The sequence below is a fragment of the Watersipora subatra genome, chromosome 9 (genome assembly GCF_963576615.1).
Source record: "Watersipora subatra chromosome 9, tzWatSuba1.1, whole genome shotgun sequence".
Lineage (NCBI taxonomy): Eukaryota > Metazoa > Bryozoa > Gymnolaemata > Cheilostomatida > Watersiporidae > Watersipora > Watersipora subatra.
Genome location: NC_088716.1, coordinates 48,609,708 through 48,630,039, shown reverse-complemented (window position 1 = coordinate 48,630,039; position 20,332 = coordinate 48,609,708). Strand labels below are relative to the sequence as shown.

At 35.8% G+C, this 20,332-nt stretch overlaps 1 protein-coding gene across 1 annotated transcript in view; it reads right to left on the bottom strand.

Annotated features, from left to right (window-relative positions):
- Window positions 1-18,230, bottom strand: part of LOC137405162 (suppressor of lurcher protein 1-like) — a 35,695-nt gene extending 17,465 nt beyond the window's left edge. The window contains exons 1-6 of the mRNA XM_068091389.1: window positions 18,171-18,230; window positions 16,637-16,733; window positions 13,483-13,584; window positions 6,734-6,923; window positions 5,855-6,072; window positions 2,098-2,195 (exon numbers count right to left, since the gene is read on the bottom strand). Of these exons, the coding sequence (XP_067947490.1) occupies window positions 2,098-2,195; window positions 5,855-6,072; window positions 6,734-6,923; window positions 13,483-13,567 (591 nt within the window). The 5' untranslated portion in view covers window positions 13,568-13,584; window positions 16,637-16,733; window positions 18,171-18,230. The remainder of the gene's footprint in view (window positions 1-2,097; window positions 2,196-5,854; window positions 6,073-6,733; window positions 6,924-13,482; window positions 13,585-16,636; window positions 16,734-18,170) is intronic.
- Between the last annotated feature and the right edge of the window lie 2,102 nt (window positions 18,231-20,332).

Below are 20,332 nucleotides of genomic sequence, written 5' to 3'. Positions count from 1 at the left end.
CGAAGGAGTGCATATCATCCTCTGATAAACATGACGAGCCTGTTGGTCACCGGTGATAGTCGAAAAATGCTACAGAAATTGTTTGCGCTATTTGGCAAGAAGTATGGGTCACATGATCAGATTACGACTAAACGATTCTAACAAACTGAAGCGAAGCTGTAAAGTAGAAAGCATCTATATTTGATAAGAGCTTTCCGGTCGAACCCAAAGTGTTTGTCATGAACTAGTGCTACGAAACGTTTTATATTGAGCCTTTTATTGGCCTTTCAGTTGACGTGATAACATCACGTGGCAGAACAATAACCCCGTCGACTTGAGTAGGTCGTCGAAATAAAGGGACTCCAACCTATGGCATTTTCGTGATGGCTGCGATTAGCTGTTCATTTGATCTTTTAGAAGCTAGTAATCACATTTCCACATATTTTTCACCTACAACGCAGCAGAGTAAAACGTGGTGAACCTTTTGATACCAAATAACTGTAATGTGAATTTTGTTGCAAGCCAACATTTAAGCTCACTGAATGTTATTACAACGAGTTTGTAATAGAGGTGGAACGAGACACGAGACGTCTCGAGTTTCGACCTGTCTCGTCTCGTATCGGTCTCGTCTCGACTTAACTATTGCCAAACTCGAGACAGGAAATAGAACTAAAGCGCCTGCGCACGGTTGTTAAAACATGGCTTCTTGCGGTAGCAACAACTCCATATGTTGTAATGGATTGCGGGCAACTGCCTTTAAAGTTATACCCGGTCCGTTACTACCTGTTGCTACTGATTATGTTGGCCCCTGAGTCTAATCATGTAGTCCGGACAACGGCCCTGTTATTTTTTAGTTCGGTTCTATGTCCTTAAAACAGATACCGGGTCGTATCTAATTATTCTTCGGATAATCCAATTTAATAAATTAGACTTTTGCGGGTAAAATGTCTGTATTTTATCGTATCGTGTCTAAACACCAACTGCCCTTCATAAAATTCGGGCCTCTTTTACGTATATACTACCAATCGCGGGTAAAACTTGCCCGGACACAGAGAAACGAACGAAAGGCCGTGTCGACCATAGTCCGTGTTCGGTTAACAATGACGTTTTGTTAGCTCAATATAAGAATATACATGTGCATGTATACAGTAATTAATATAAGTTCATGAGTACAATTTAAATATAATTCACATACTACAGCTAATACACAAACAAAACTTAACATTAATGAAACGATAAGAATGAAAGTGTTATCGTGTGTTCTTTTAGTTGCGGTATTTCTTTGTAGAGCGACGGCGTGGTTTCATTACACATTACATTAAAAAGTAAGAACTATTCAATAGATGGTAAAAATATACATGTACAAAGCAATATGTTTATACTAATTATGATCAATCAAGCTCAAACTTCTTAGAATATATAACTTCGGTATTTTAGAGCTGTTTGTGTCACTTTTGTTTACAAAAACTACATGCATATCACTATTAAAATGTTGTATTTAAATCGTTTACACCAGGTGAAAATTCAATTTAAAAAGAGTTTTATTAATTTTATATATACCAAGTAGCTAGTACTTGTGTAGTGAAATCATCACCAAATGCTCATTATTTTACTGTCTCGTGTCTCGAGTCTCGAATTTTTACAAGACAGTGTCTCGAGTCTCGTCTCGAGCTTAAAAAACCTGTCTCGTTCCACCTCTAGTTTGTAATGGGTGCTTAATCATAACAAACTAGACACAGATAATAAATAAGTGAATCACAGTTTTTAGCGATTGGATGCTCTATAAAGAATCTGTTGAGCAATGCAGCTAGTTACTTTGACGGTGCAAGTTCATTATGTTGAGTCTCAAGGTCAAGATCTTCCACTTACAGTGGGCAAACATTTTATTCCGAAGGTTACTTTAAAAACAGTTGATGCAGCTAATGCTGCGGTATACACAACAAAGCTTAAATATTTATTGGCTGTATACATACCAAAAAACTTTACATTGAAGTAACCTTTTCTGTGTTTTATAAAGTTTTGATAAACACATTTCGTATTTTTATAAGAATATAATTTACAGGTTGCAGTATTGGATCACCTTTTTACTCTGCCTGTGACAGTTGAAGCATGGTTTACCTGTGGGTACTTTGGAGAAAAGAGTCGTCCATCCTTTCTTCCTGCATTCATTATATAAGTGCAGTCGGTCTGCCTGACTCCAGTTGTTTCAAAATCTTCTGCAATGACAGAAGTCAATCCTCATTAAAATATATTTTTCAGTTCTCAGCTGGTGAGTCAATTTTTAAAACAAAGAAAAAAAATGACTGATATAATTGAAACACATTGTTTACTGTCTTTACATAAAAAACTGTTTGAAGAAATTTTTTTTGAGGCACATAAAAAGCCCAAATTACAGTCAAATCACCACATTCACATCTGTTGATGACATTCATTCTAGGAGTTGTTCTTCCTTGCAAAGAATGACTTGCACACATCTAATAATACATAAAGTTAGAGATGATTATACATTGTGAAATTTGTTTAACCCTATTACATGGCAGCGCCAAAATTAAAACAGTTTATTGAAATTATTAATTGCCGAATTTGGTTGCTAAGCGATACTGATTTACCGTGTGAGCTACTTGTTTTTGAAATTACTAGTCTTTAAATGTTAGTGCTAGTCAGATTTTTACATTTTAATTTAATTCATATTATTACAGACTCTATTACATTAGAATTATATTATCAGTCACAGTAAAAGTGCCAAAGACTCTTTCTGAAGTAATAAATATTTCAATGTCTAACAGTAATAGGTCATTATGATTTTAATTGTGAATTAATACAGAGCAAGGAGAGCCAGCCGGCCTTATGTTCGAGATGAGTTTTGACTCGGGCGAATGGTCAGACTACTTGCAAGAGGACAGGATGCCTCGGAAAGGGGCGGAGCCAAAGCATGGCAAGTCCATATAAGTAAGAGAAGAAGCAAAACACCCTTGTGCCTTGCTTATATATTGTATTACATTTACAGGTATATTTTATTATACATGCAAGTATGCATATATTAATCTTCAACATAAGCGTGTTGCTGATCGGGATTTGGTGTGGTGCATCGTAAAGCAATCTTTCTGGCTTTCTTTACAGCAGTAACAACTTAATTCTTTTAAATGATTTTTGTTATTATAGCAAACCGAGATGAAAGAATAAAACTTACAACAAGCAGTCTAACACGAATCATGTATCTCTCACGAGTCATGACAGCGACTGAGATTACTCTCTAGACTGGGTCATAGAATCCAATCTTTGAAAGAGTAATCTTTAGAAATAAAGCTTCCTTCTAAGGATGGAACTTTTTTAGTTTTAAAACATTGATGTATCAAAAAATGCTAGAAAGAAGTGATTTATGAAGCATTACCAAGCAATTCATATTAGTTTAAAATGAAATCATACCATTTATGGCATACAATATATTTGTATAAAGTATAGTCCGCATTTTTACTACCAGCTGGAAGAGCAGCTGATGTGATTAACTGCCAAGAGAAGAATGATGACCTGTAATAATATCAAATTGGCAGCCTAAACTATGTGAAAGAGACAGCTCAGTCTACAACTGCAGCTGATCTACCTAACAGAATACGTAATCCATTTATACGCTAATCAGTTGCGGAGGGAATACCAATACCGCTACAATTCACCTCCATTATCCCACGCAATCGTCCATAAAATAGCTAATTCCTCAAGGAGACAAGTTGTACTGGCTGAAAGAAGTTTACTTCTCTAGGGAGAGCCTTGCACTGGTAAATGCATCAAACCTACTCACAACCCTTTGCTATCGATCTGATGCTTAGGTAAAATGATCAATGCTAGAGCTACTCTTTTGTTTTTCAGGTAAATCATTGAGCACTACAGAGTAACAACTAATAGGTCAAAGTAACAGCATTGCTAAATTTTCATGGCCAAAGTTTCATTATAAAAAAACAAAAAGTAATTTTTTGCAAAATTATACCTTTGCAAGTAAAATAGAGACTTAGAATTGTCCAAGATTTGTTGCTAGAGAGCCTTTGCTAGCGGGTAAAATAGAAGCACCAGACAGCGGGTTGTGAGGTCATTGGTCTGGCCTTTAAAAAGTATGGTCAGGAGAAGCTGCATAACTTGTGGTAGAGTCAGTACCTACAGCTAGCCACACGTCTTAGTAGATGTGTGCGTAACTAAGTAATAGTTTTTCTAAAGAATATGACCAAAGCCTCGAGATACCTTCTATGAGATGGTAGTCTAGTAAATACAGTGTAATGATGGTCGGTGTGCCCAGAACCCACAAACCCGTCACGCATGTCACACCAACTCATAATAATCTTTATATGAGCTTTCTGAAAATCATTCTTTAGGCAAAAAAGGTAGTTGAGAAAAAGTTAAAATTAAATTAAGCATCTTAAAATACATCCTTAAAATTCGGCTCGAAAGACTTACACAAAAAGCTGAAAAGATGCGAAATCTGATCAGAATGTGCCATTTAACTAAACAAGAAGCTTATTTTCATCATATTACCAGACTTTAACTTTTATGACATATAAGTTTGTTTTCATATATTATTGCAGTAGTTGACTGCTGCACTGCTAATAATCTAAACTCTTTTGAATAATATATTTAAAGGTTAAGTTAATAAAAGGATGGTACATATAGTAAACTCTAGCATAATATATTTTGGATACTAAAACACCAACTGACATGTAAGATGTTATGACTACACTATGTGAGCTTGCTACTCAGAAATTACGTAAGTCATAATGCTGTAAGATGTAAGAAAAACTCTAAAATAATAAGCAATAGGCCTATAATTTATAAAAATAAATACCAAGTTAAATTGATTTAATGTTTTTTTACTAGTGATAGGAGTGATAAAAGAGTGCTAAACCTTGTGTGGTCATTCTGATTTATGGAATTTAATACTCATGATTGTTTGAATATTACAACACTATTTCTCTTTTCACCAAAATTCTTTTTATTAAAGCTACATATTAGAGTTAGCTCTGTGACATTATCGACGATTACCCTAAACACAATAATAACATGTTAAATATTAAACATGCAGAGTCGTTTGTTGTCTCTTGAGAAAAATATTGTTTGGTGTGGGATCAATAAAAAAGATATATCATATGATATTATTGCTCCGCAGACCACTTGATTACTTATAAATGAAGGAGAATCATGAAGGGATTGATAAGGAAAAACAACTCAGCGATAGACCTAGTCTACATCACCTACATCGGTACACCGTCGTATCTATCTGTAAACTAACTTAGATGAGGACAAATTAACAAAAACTAGGACATGGTGAGGTGATAGCGCTGTTAGTGAGTTGTACAAAGCAGCAAAGTTTTTTAATTTATCGGTTCAGTCAAATTTGGCAAATTCTGCTTTACAAGAGCAGTTCAGCGGTTATTATGCCAGCTTGTGATCAGTAGGTCAGTGGTTCGAATCCCACAAGGACCATTGGTGGTGATAGGAAGGGCATCCAGCCACAATTACTCCTATGCTTCTACTAACTGTTACATCAGTATTAGTACAAGATACAGCTGGCAGCAGTGACCCCAAAGTGAGTCAGAAAAGCTGATAGAAGCAAAAAATGGGTTAATGTTTTGGCAGTTAACTGGACTGAACTAATTTATTCAAATACCAAGAAATAGTCGGTTCATGTTTAGGCAGAAAGGTTTTCACACTGATCAAACTGTTTTCTAGCCTTTTTTCATTTATACGACATAATATTTCACTAATTTTATAAATTGCCTTTCCCTTGAAATGACGCCTGAAATCATTGTAGGGTAACCACACCCTGTAAACAAGCGACAATTGGTAAAGCAATCATGCCAATGTAATTAACTACTGTTGACAGAAAGCTTACTCGAGTTTAAAAAGGAGTAGGTGCCTTTAAAACCTCTATGGGTTCTGTTCTTCTTGTCCGTCTCAAGCTCCAAAATAAGTACACCAGTAGTTGAGTAGAATTTTCGAGAGAGCATTCTACTTGTCTGTCCACATATCTGTGTGTTAAACATCGCCTCTTCATTGATGAATGGCGATGGTTGGTCCAAGTAAACCCTGAGTCTATCACCATTGTTGCAACTAAAATATTGTAAAACTAATGCCATAATAATGTTTGAACGCACCCAAACATGTCTCGCAGCACAAGACAGTCTCAAATCTGCAAACTTGCTATATCAAAAACCTTCAAAATCTGTATAACTTTGCGAAAGAAAACATGATAAGGCTAGAATTGTGGCAGACACCGGGCCACAAACCTTTTTCTGACATTATATTCTCATAATATCCGCATATAATCACTCATATCTTTTGCATTACTTTTTGTACATTGTTTCTGTCTCTATTATATGTTTATATTACTAATACTTTTTCGATTATAGTTTGGCTGTATAACTAAGCCAACATGTTACCGATCACATTAATTACATGCATCTTTCTTATGCGATTACCGGTCGGTTCTATTACACGGTACGGGGAAAAATACATATATATATATATATATATATATATATATATATATATATATAGGAAGCGCTCTTGCTAGGAGAGCAGAGTAATCATGGCTACGCCACTAATGGGTATTCCTTTGAATAAAACGAATGAAACCATTCTCACTTCTCTTGCATTTTATGCAGCCATTCTTGTACTCTAGATCGTGTCTGAGTAAAGGCCGGCAAAATCCTGTACAGAATCACTGTTACTTTTAAAATGGGTATTTACTATGAGTATTATAACTACTTACTTGTTAAATTCACTGATCTCTCCTAGATCAAGGTCTTCAAACATAACCTCTACAAGCTTACGATGTGAAGGTGCAACGAAAACATATAGAATACAGCTTATACCATCTCGATACGGTTGCGGGTAGTTGGGGGAGGTGAATATACCCGAGTGTTTGTCTGAGGAACTCTGGTATGTGACACACTGACACCCTGCAACATTTTATGTTACACATCTTTACTATAATCTTTACTGTAATCTTTTCTATAATCTTTACTATAATCTTTACTATAATCTTAACTATAATCTTTACTATAATCTTTACTATAATCTTAACTATAATCTTTACTATAATCTTTACTATAATCTTAACTATAATCTTTACTATAATCTTTACTATAATCTTAACTATAATCTTTACTATAATCTTAACTATAATCTTTACTATAATATTTACTATTATCTTTACTATAATCTTAACTATAACCTTTACTATAATCTTTACTATATAATCTTAACAATAATCTTTACCATAATCTTAACTATAACCTTTAGTATAATCTTAACTATAATCTTTACTATAATCTTTGCTATAATCTTTACTATAATCTTAATTATAATCTTAATTATAATAAGAGCAGTCTGCATGCCACAGTTAGATGGTGAAAAAGGGATTGCATCATACAAAATTTGAACATGTAAACATTCGGTGATAAGTTTAGCATATCGGTGTGCTAACTACTGCACTGGTCACTCACTTTCTGCCTTTTATAATTACTAGTATACTTGGCAGTCCCGGGCACTGTGAGAGATCGTAATGAGTAATCAGTATGTCTATAACTATTTCTTGACCTATCAAGGTGGCAGAGTCTTGTAGTGGTGCAGCATATCAAACTGTAAACTAAGAGTCTAGATAAAAAGCCAGTGTAAAACAATTTTTTTCTAACTACTCTTAGTATGGCATCGGAAAGACAGACAGACGGACGCTGCCATTGGCATGGTAAAGATTGTGCACACCATGCAGGATATACACATATTCTCTGCACTCATTAGCCCACCCGATGATCTCTCACAGTACATCAGCTTTCAGAGTACTAGTTCCTGTGTGGGTAGTCATGTAGACATCAATTCTAGCGAAAAACAGTTGTTATCAAAGTTTCACAGCACCAAGATTAAAGAATGAGATGACAATAATGATAAGATCTGTCACGGTGTTATTTGAAGGAGTTTGTAAGCTCATTCAGACTGGTCCTTTTTGTTTTTGATATGTTGGTTACTGTTAACTCTGTCACTTCATATTTATATTCAGCATGCACACCTGGCAGCTCATATCTGAGCATTTTGTTACGTCAGTAGAAGCCTTATTAACTGCTCAAGGCCATGTCAACAGTTTCAGCAACTGATATTCCCTAATAAACCTGCCATGTCAACAGTTTCAGTACCTGAAATTCCCTAATAAACCTGCCATGTCAACAGTTTCAGCAACTGATATTCCCTAATAAACCTGTCATGTCAACAGTTTCAGCACCTGATATTCCCTATTAAACCTGCCATGTCAACGGTTTCAGCACCTGATATTTCCTAATAAACCTGCCATGTCAACAGTTTCAGTACCTGATATTCCCTAATAAACCTGTCATGTCAACAGTTTCAGTACCTGATATTCCCTAATAAACCTGCCATGTCAACAGTTTCAGTACCTGATATTCCCTAATAAACCTGCCATGTCAACAGTTTCAGTACCTGATCTTTCCTAATAAACCTGCCATGTCAACAGTTTCAGTACCTGATATTCCCTAATAAACCTGTCATGTCAACAGTTTCAGTACCTGATATTCCCTAATAAACCTGTCATGTCAACAGTTTCAGTACCTGATATTCCCTAATAAACCTGCCATGTCAACAGTTTCAGCACCTGATCTTCCCTAATAAACCTGCCATGTCAACAGTTTCAGTACCTGATATTCCCTAATAAACCTGTCATGTCAACAGTTTCAGTACCTGATATTCCCTAATAAACCTGCCATGTCAACGGTTTCAGCACCTGATATTCCCTAATAAACCTGGCATGTCAATAGTTTTAGCACCTGATCTTCCCTAATAAACCTGCCATGTCAACAGTTTCAGCACCTGATATTCCCTAATAAACCTGCCATTCTTTGAAATCTGAAAGATTGATCAGATTAGATAATTGGTTGTTTTTGATTCAAAACAAAGCATCTCACATCTCTGAATGAAATATATTTTTCTATAAATTCTTATATAAATAAATTTCAAATTCTAATAAATTCTAAAAATATTTATATACATATAAATTCTGTGTATTTTTATATTTTTCTATATTCTATAAATTTATCTTAAATTTTAATTAAAACCCCTCTAAAGCGCTTGAGAGTACAGCGACTATCTGAATTATATCTATCCTATGAGACACTCTCTTGGACTGATGAGTTCTTTGCAAGGAAACTGCGCTGTCATACAGACACCTATCATCACTTTTTATCATAGTGTAGCTAAGGAAATTATAACATTACGTGCTGAATACTGTATCATTACATCGCGCTAGTCCTATTGTTTGTTGCATTTACTAATATATATCTACACTGTTACTTGGTGATATGCATCAGGTAGATGTACGTAAAAGTTAATAAATACATTCAAAACATGGGACAATGCAAGGTTCAAATACTATTATTATTGTTATAAGTGTTGCTGTTGTTATTATTAAGATTCCTCTAAAGAATAAAAAACAAAAACTAGAAACTTATATACCCTATTGCACGTAACAGACTTTTTATACCTTGTTAGATAAATGTTAGCTAAATAGCTGGCATCTGATAGACAGGGTCAGACAATTTCTACCTTAGCTCATCAGCTTACAAATGCTACGTTTGTTCATTTTTGATGTATTGAACTTTTGAAAGATCCCAGTCTAAATAGAAACGTAATTATACTAGCATTTTGCCTGGCGGTGAATGATATTTCTTTCATTTTTAACCAAATAGCGCACAGATAAGTACTTAAGAGGCTGGTTTTTAGGAAACAAATGGAGTTTTGAGACTAAATACTTTTAGCGACCTGGCAAAGGGCGCAAAGCATATGTTTTGAAAGTTTTTATAAAATCCCAAAAAAATTTGACCAAGAAATGTGGAAACGCATCATGTTTACGCAGACAAACACACACCATGCCAAAGTCGGCTTTATTAATATATATTAAACGTAGTATTACCACATTTAATGTGTATTAATAAAGCTGACCTGTATTAAAGTGTCTATTATTATTTATTGGCATTGATAATCATCGACAAACTGATGGTTTTCATTACACGCCAAAAGAAACAAATGAAAATACAGAAACTCGGAATTCTTGAGAGAGTTGAACAAACGTGTTTTAAAAGTTAATAATCGAATAATATTGCGGAGGAGTAAAGATGGTGAATTATAGGTTATAATGACAGAAAATTCATAAATTGGCATATATGATGATGGATATAGTATGTTAGTGCTACAGAATAGAAAATACAAGAAATATATTAAAAAATACCTGATGGCGATATTGGTATCTTAAAGGCCTCATTACAGAGTGTCAAAGTGTATGATAGCAAAATGCTGCCACAAAAATTTCTTGGAAGGCTGCGTGAGAGACGAAAAGAGGGTGAGTGTTTATGAAAGTATATGACAGAGTTCATCAATAATTACTAGCTAATGACTAGCCAACTTTCACAATGGAAAGAGAAAAGGAGCTGCTCTCTTGGGAAAAATTAACCTCCAGCTGTCAGTCAGCATATGAATGGAGTCTAATTTAACTAGTTGTAAGTGACATACCAGCACCTCATAGCTCTACAGGCTTGTTCATATTTTAACTTAAATAATTTAACAAACAAAAATGCTATACTATGAACGTGAGCCATACTGTGAACGCAGCGCATTCTCAGGTGTAGCAGTCATTGTTTGAGACGCCAGTGGAAACTTTACTATAATCATTATGACAATAAAAGCAGTGTCCATTTTTTAGAAGCTAAAGTTAGAAAAATATTCTGCACTGCACAGGAATCAAACTGCTATTCGGCTTTGCAGCCAGGCAGACGACTACCAGCATGACTCAAGCACCTCGGTGCTTTTCAAAATCGTTGTGATGTCTTGGCTTATGATACCTGATGATCTCACAGCACGCTGAGCCTTGTCCATACGTCGCCACGCTAGGAGCGTTAGGAAAAAGACTGCACCACTCGAGAATCGACCACGGATAGTCGATTCTCCTGATCACACTACCATCTAAACCACACTACCGCCCTCCACATTTTGCAATAACTAGTACACAGGCAATCCTTGGAGCTGTAGAAGATAGTCAGGCATAATAATTATGTGCATAGTTGTTCTTCAATTCAGAAGTTGGATGGGTGGTGTAGTTGGTAGTGTGACCTTCTCTTATAAGGAATATTCCAGTTTGATTCCTGCGGTAACCATTTTTTTCTAACACTCTAACCGTTATTTCGGACAGACGGACACGGCTCTTATTATAGTAAATATCGTGCAGATGATCATTACACATGGCGATCTCTTCCGAGACACGAGACTGCCAGGGCAGGAGTCGGTCATAATAAGACTAACGACAAACTGCTTCCATGCCGAATATAGTCAATTTTGCACAACTTTTCGCTAAAGGTAAAAGCTTTCGATGAAACAGTTTTTAAGCTGTTCATAGCATCTGACTAATAAAAAGTGAACTGTTAAACCAGTTCGTGAGTAAATTTCAGCTGTCTGTTCAATCCCTCAAAAATCGAGTATGTTGTCTGTAAAAGGTTACATGGCGTATCACATGCATGTCACGCACTTTCAACTGCCCAACGGTTTTGTGTACTCAGTGAACCCAGTTCTTACTCCGCTAATGAATTGGCTTGTTGCCAACGCGCGAGCCGTTTGGCTTAGGCAAGTTTTGGTTTGAGCAGGTTTAAGGCGTGGTCACACGAGCACCGAACCGACGTAGGATCGGTTCGGTTCGGAGGCTGGTTCGGTTCGTGGCACATGTCACACGGCCACCGAAGTAACTTCGCTTCCTAGATACCATACGTATAGAGACAGGACACGGTTTCATTAGTAGTTGTTATGTATTTGAGTTAAATATTTCTATTGTAAACAAAAAAAACTTTGAGGAACAATTATAAATTATAATTACACAGCAGATTTATCAGAAGATCGTTCGGCTGCTCAAAATAAATCACTCGATACAAATATTTTGCTAACCCTTCCCATCAACATAATTATATTTTTTTATTAACATATGAATTTTTTTCTATGCTGAGTACATAACAAACAAAAACAGTCTTTATCATAGTACTGTGGTTTTACATAAATAAATCAGTCAACGATAGTTCATCAGGATGAATATGACACATTACTTATATTCTACACAAAAGAAAATCACAACCATTCCCCTACATGTATGCAAAACTTAAGTGCAACATCTTACATTTATGCAACCCAATCACAAGTCCGGGTGAACCTTGTCGTAAATTGCTTCATGTTGTTTATTTAACGAAATAAAAGTATCGTCCCATTTCTTTTTTAACTTTACTCACACGCACGTAAGAAGAAATGTGACGCGTGCTCGCTAGAATTCTAGAATTTTAACCAGCCAATAAGAGCAAGGGTTCAGCACGAAATTTCGAGCAGTACCGAAATAGTTCGTTTCGGCCAGAAATGTCCTCAGCCAAACTTTTTAGAGCTGAAAACGACGTCGTTTTGCGTCATTTAGTTCGGTTCAGTGCCCGTGTGACCACGGCTTTAGGCAACTGTCTCTGCTTAGGCAGCATTGCCTGCTTTGTGATTGGATGGGGAGATCTGTTCAAATTGGGTTGACCAGTCCTGTGTTATTGAGCAGTGTTTTCTTAGAGTTTAGCAATCCACTACCCAGCAATAGCAATCAGTTTACAGCTGACTTTACAGCGAGCTACATTAATAATCTTTGAATTGCAATAATTTTATCCCATTTTTTCTAAGAGCAATAGTACTGCGAGTTTGCAGATGGCAAAAGGTATGTTTTTATTAATATTATTTCCTTGCCGTTTTAATACATTGTTATTACAATAATTTCTTATGCATTCTGGGAATTTGTGTATTATTATCATGTGCATTTGTGAATTAGTGTATTTCTTTTTAATTTTAAACTATTGTTGCTTTTGATACTTTGTAGATTTCACGGTTTGGTTTGATGGTTAATAAACTTAATTACCTACAAATCAGTGCATCAAAACCATCCTACTCGCATTCTACTGAACCTAGCGGAAACCGCTATATTGTCTATTTAGCATATTGCAAGACTGGAGACTGGAGACTACCTGTTTTTAAGAGCATCGATTCCCCAACAATGGCTGTGTGATCTTGGCTCAATATGTTGGAGTTCAATAGCAAGAAAACCTCGACGATTGAAGACACACCCAGTTGCAAAGAGTAATTTACAGTTGAATATTATTTTTCTCATCACCAGCAGCCTTTTTTGGGAATTGAACCGAAACCTGTTGCTTTCCAGACCACTAGACCACGGCACAGTTAGTTGTATGTGCAAGCAGATGCTGTAGCAGCCATTAATATAATATTCTTGTCTGATTTTGTTGAAATACTAATTAAAAATAACTTTATAAACGCATCATCATCATTATGAACTCAAACAGATCACTTTTAGACTAGTTTCAATAAATATAGGAATATTGCTTCTCAGGCTACAAGACATATCATGCTAACTATGGTAACTGTAGACTAGCAAAGCCTTACCTGCACTAATAGAGGCTGAGGACAACTTCAGCCAGTTGCTGACAAAGCTGATGAGAAGGAAGAGAGTCACGGTCTTCCAGTTCATCTTTTCTCCATGAATTGCTGGTAACAATGAAAGTGAATACCATGTTTGAAGGTTTGTTAATTCTGTGAGTAAAACACAAGCGTTACATCACAGTTAAATATGTAGAAACAAATTTATGATACAGTTACTCATATCTCCCGACATAACCGAAAGCCACACATTATTTCTGCAACAGTTGGGATGGTATAACAACAATTGCAGCACTCAAATGAAGGTTCCTAATAGTAGCCTTGCACAGGCATACCTTATAAGGGCTTTAAGTTTTGCTGACCTACACATACATATAATGTAGAGCATGGAAATTGGATAATACTCTACTATACTGTAACCATCTAACATACACTACAGCAGCTGATCGGCTTAAGTAAGGATGATCACATATTTGAGTTATCTCTAGTAGACAATTGAATTAAACCGCAAAGTATGGACATACATATAGATTATACTTTTGTTAATAAACCGCAGTTACATTCCAACTAACAAAGAACACATTGGCAAATAAATTGTTCCACCATCTCTAGTATTCAATCTTTACTATAATATCGACTGGATGTTGGGACAAAATATAGCTTCATATTAGATTTGAACCCACAACCATTCGCTTGATATACCAACACAATAAAGGCTGGGTCACATTATCTTGCGTATTTCGGTGTTGATGCCACAATACTTCGGTGATCGCCGATAATAATATTGTTCATACTGTTCTAAACCCATTCGTGTTTGCATCAACAAATACTCCTTGATGTAGTGTTCTCATTTTATTTTTAACTTTTCTCAAAAAAACTTCTTGGTTTTCAACTGCTAGAATCAAATACTAGTCCTGCAGTGACTATTATATATGGAAATAAATAAATCACGCAATCAGCAATCGTGAATTACTATCGCCGAAATGGTTCAAATTGTACAGGCGGTCGTCTGTGAAATATCAGGAAAGTATGATAGCTGCGAACTTTCACGACTATCCGCATTGCTTCGTCAATGCCACTGGTCGACGGTTCACATAATTGACGATGAACGCCAAAAGGAGAACGCCATCATTGTGAACATACTTATTTTGTGTGCTTTGGTGGCTCACCTGGTGATCTCTCAGAGCACACTAGACTCCTAGGATACTAGTACTAAAACAAGATTGAGGATTATGAAATGGATTGAAGAATCTTTTAAGAGAGTTCTCACTTACCTCATTCATACAAGTACCAAGACATATAAGGTTAATGTACATTTTCAAAGGCCTGCTTACAAAGTTTACAGCAGACTGACAGTTATGTCTGGCCAAACTAAAAACCTTGTCTGATTATCCTGAAAAGTGCATCTGACTAAGCTGAAAAAAGCATTTGACAAAACTGAAAAATGTCCGATCAAACTGAAAGAAGCACTTGATAAAACCGAAACTGTTAAACTGAACGCTGTGTCGCTGTTATACACTATGTGGTTACTTGAGCTGAATGTTTTGTGAGCAGACTAGATATATATGTAGGACCCTTTTTTGTAGGTTCTGCGTCTTATATGAATGAAGAAGATCTTGCCCTTAGGCTTCACGGCAGCGTAATCAGATATCTAATTGAAAACGCAAGTGATACAGAAAATTACTTGATCAAACACTGTCACTCAGCACCACATAGTGACAAACCCGCTACAGTAAGTGCTGAGCATATTTGTCCTGAGGTGCTGCTGACAAGCTCTTCAATATGAAATCACACTGCTGATGCTATAATAAAACAAGCTGCCAAGATTTCTTGTTAGTTGATATTCTAGGCTATTGATCCATTTCCTTTGGGCAGCAATATGAAGGGCTAGGAGGTATCTCTATCTTAGATTAGTGCATAGGAATGTAAGTAATTCATCGATCAGATTCCTCTTTGTTAATTAATAATAAATTTAGCAACTTTGAATTCAAATGTACACAAGGGAATCGCAATACAAACCAAAAAGCTGCTTTTAGTGCATGTTTTATACGTATCTCAGCCCTTATTCCAAGAATCAGTTCTACTCACTCGCTCACACTGAACTAACAGACTGTAGACTGATAGTCTGCAAGTTTGAAGTATATATGTATACCAAGTTTTATATTAAGTAGTGTCCAGACACACCCTCGTATTGCGATGCAATACCACTATGAGAACTGTCCTGTCCATCTATATCTCTGTAATGATTCAGTGTCGATGTTTGGAAATAAAACACTCGTGTGATGCGTTATCTTTTTGCCATGGAAACGGGGCTTTAGCGAACAACGGCGTCGCACTTGTGCATGTGCTTAGGTCTTGTTTTCCTGTAGCTTCATATGCAGAAATTTTTGGTGTTGAGACACTCTAATCTATTTTTTTGTTTTTGACTTAAAGAGACAACCCTTACAAAAGGGGTAGCACAACCACCGCTCCACTATAGCGCCACATGAAAACATGCCCTGCTTGTCAACCCGGTGTAGTACTTCAGCACCAGCACACCCGGGTGTCATTACACCATCGCTGTATGGAGTCTTAGTAATTGAACATGTTCAATATATGAACGACTTATCTCAACTAGTCTGGACATATCTGATCCTACGGGTTGTTTTGGTTTGGCTATTAACATGGATATTCTTTTTTGACAAGAAATCCCAAAGAATCAAAATTTTAACTGATGACAACCACTACTGTCTGTACTTAGCAGAAGCAATGAGAATTACGTGTATCTATGTCTAAGTATCTTGTTAATAATTTTTATATAGGGTAAGTTAGTAGCAGTCTGTGAAGATAACTTATCGTGATGCAGATTTTATGATTTACATGATTTGGTTTTAATGAATCTAGAATGCCAGCATTCTAGATCGTTTTTAAACAATAAACATGCTGAATATTTTTCAGAATTGGTCTTGCAAGCATTTCGAGATTTATGATAAAGTTTAAGCAGCTGCATAACCTTACATTTATAAAATTAAACAAAAATATTTTAGGTACAATAATGCAGAATTAACTACCTTATCTGGTAGCTAGTGCATGGCACTTCATTTGGTACACAAATGTTAATAGAACTCCTATTATTAGCTTTTAGGAGAGAAATCACAAGTTGAAGGTAGATGCTGCCCACCTTGGAATTGCCTGCTCAGCAAAAAATTTTGTACCACCGTCAAGCATAGCTTTGTCCATTCATCTTGTCTCCAAATACTGCTTTTCCAATAGCTTTACTGTTGAACAAAGAATTATCATAACTGACAAAGCAATTTGTGCAAGTGAGGTGTACGGCACGTGAGCTAGCTCGAGAACTTTTGACTAACTTGCAAGTAGATTACTCTATTTACTTGCAAATTAGTCAAGTACAGGCTTACAGGCTGAGGCCATGGAGTTAAAACTGCTTAGTTTACTTTACCTAAACAGCAAAAGTAGTTTTAAAACAAAGAATCCTACCCCTCATACATTGCAGATGCATACATATGCTACAGTTACACGCTATCCTCACGTACCCTAAATAGATTTGATAGATTATATGTAGAAAGAAGTCTATTGCACATTGGGTATGCGATAAGCTGTCATATAATCTGGTTCTACATGTATCCGTTCATAAATGTGGAGTTGTCTTCTACCATTAGCTACGCTGTTGCGCAATAAGCCTTTGTCTCCCCCATGCTTTTTCTCTCTGCTCATGAGATATTTTTAGACATACAATGTACATGTAAATAAAACAAAAAAACATGTTGCTTTCAGCGATATGCAACTGATATAGTATTTCATCTATTGATGCTCTGCAACATAACATATACCCAATTAAAAATCCTAGCATATAACAAACACGCTTGTTATAAGGAAAGTGATCAGTTACCATAAACTAAAGACATTTAAAACATTTACAAAGATCTCAGGCTATATATTGTAAGGATGCATGGCCACATAGGTGCTTGTCTATAATTGTCAATTAACCCTGCCAGACTAAATTGTTGTATACCATTGTGTACACCAATAAAGACAAAAGGAATGGGTTTTTTAAATTGAGCGAGATGTGCAATTCTAATCAACATATCTCACATCTACCCACCTCGTACACCCTATGCTCCTTCAAAGCCCAAACTTCCAAAAACAAAAATGGCGCTGTTTTTACTTTTTAGGCCACACAGCAAGTGTGTTGACAAGAACAGACCAATTTTAATTTGTAACCATAATTGGAATCACAGGTTTTGGAGTTAGAGGTTTTGGTGAGGTTACTTTACTGTCACAAGAAAGAATCTGTAAGAATCAGAATCATAATTCCTCATGTTTATAGTAACCAGAACATGATGTCATTCACTGACTCACCTAAAGAGTTGACCTGATTATGTAAAATTTTTGTAATGTGCCACAAGCAGTGAGCCATCTGGCACACATCTTTGACTTTGATGTAGTAAATTTAGCAGATAAAAAATTTGCGCAACAGCTTTCCATGCAGGAAAATATTCTATGACAAGAAAAGTGCTGTCAAACGCCACTTACAACAGCGTTCCAAAATTGCCTAAATTTCTAACTCTCTTGTTGGAGCCTTTGGGTTACCATAATAAAAGGCATGTAGCAACACTGACAAATTTATGGATAGCTCTATGAATAACTTTACAAATAACTCTATAAATAACTCTTCATGTTACTTTATGACTTACTGTAGATGAAGAACGATAACCAGAATCAACAAAACCTCAACGAGTCTCGTTACATTACGCTGTCTTCTATTCACCTCAGCAGCGATCTGCAGCAGAAGGTAAAAATGACAACTTGTGAGACGACTTGTCACTCAATAACAGTAGAGCCAATCAAATAAGCTTCAAGTATAGATAGACACAACTTAGCCAATTATCTCATGTCACTGCCTCATTTATCTGCCCATCGATTTGACGGCCTGTAATGCTATAGTGCAAAATACTTAATGTCGTATGAGGCATGTAATTTATCTAGAACCTAACTATGAGCTTTAGTTTGTTCACGACTGAACTATTCCATAATCGCTGTTAACATACGCCTCAAACTCAACCTCACTTTCAGTTCATAAAACACAGGCCACGAAGTTACATGTTGATACATAAGGAATTTGTATTCTACTTTCAATATGATCTGCCTTCACTTTTTGTATGTGCAGAAGTTGATTTGCAGTTACTCAGAACGTGGTTTTAGTTTATGCGTATGTTAGCTTCAGTTCACTCAAGTACTATATTGAGTTTAGTAAAGATCCCTTTCATCAATATCCTATATACTTTATATTAGTGAGACTTTATTTACTGTAACCAGAAGTATTCATTCACTTTATCAGATTTTACTTTCACTTTGACCAGACACAACCTTTAGTATGGTCAGATACAAAGGGATGATACTTTTAGTTTGGTCAGATTTTACTTTCAGTTAGTTGCGATACGACTTTCTGTTTGGACAGATACAACTTTTGTGATGAACAAAGAGATGGTACTTTCTGTTTAGTCAGATTTTACTTTCAGTTTGTTGCAATACGACCTTCTGTTTGAACAGATGCAACTTTTACGATGAACAAAGAGATGGTACTTTTTGTTTAGACAGATTTTACTTTCAGTTTGTTGCAATACGACTTTCTGTTTGGACAGATACAACTTTTGCGATGGACAAAGAGATGTTACTTTTAGTTTGGTCAGATTTTACTTTCAGTTTGTTGCGATACGACTTTCTGTTTGGACAGATACAACTTTTGTGATGGACAAAGAGATGGTACTTTCTGTTCAGTCAGATTTTACTTTCAATTTGTCGCAATACAACTTTCTGTTTGGACAGAGACAACTTTTGCGATAGACAAAGGAAGGCTAATTTCAAGTTAGTCAGATACAACTTTCAGTTTGGCCAGCCATCAGACCGACAGGCACAAATAAACCTTTTAAACAATTTTTACAAATCAGTTACTAAACTTTTTAGCAATATCTGGCTATCAGAAAGTTTTGGCTCAAACTGCTGACATAGCTTTAAAGAATACATGACAATTATGGCAACATGTATATCAATAAAATAACTATAGCTGAAGTTTACATTCCTGTCAGAGCAGCGCTATACTAAAGGTTAAAGACTGGCATCATCAAACAGGGCAAACATAATTACATATGCTGAGCCATTTCCCAATACACAACGCTGAGTCCATGTAAATCAAACCACGATTATTGATTTATATGCGCTGCAAGGATTTATGTAAGATGATGACAGAGCATGATATCAAGAAGCAGCTATGAATTTACAAATACTCCTAAACGTTTACAAAAAGAAGGTAGTTCAGGTGTTATATTTAAAAAAATGCCACATCAAAATTTAATTCAATGAAATCAAAATAGAATTCCGATTATCTAGCTGTCATTTGAGCAAGCATATCAAAACAAAACTGATTTGTAGTTCAAAATACCATACAAAGTTTCATTATCAACCTTGGCCTTTGAAAAAATTACAGCATTGCAAAATTATATTGTTTCCAACTTGATTTAGTATTTAAATTTGTTGAGACTGGAAACTAGAGCTTGTTAAAATGGAAACTTGCAGAAATATGATTAACTCTGAAATTCTTTATATACACAACTTTATCCTTAATTAAAAATTGTTTACACCCCTGGTGTCCAGGCATGTTTCACTAACTGGTGTTGCTATAAGGTTATTAACTTATCACTTTACTTAACAGCTGAAAAAGTCATCGAACGGAAGAATCTGAACTATTGGATATGCATATGGCTCAGCCTACAACGGCTACAGACCTATATACGGAGGATATTTTACGTATCTCCTCTTTTTCATTTTTTCGCAGTTCCCTATTATTAGAGACGAATGA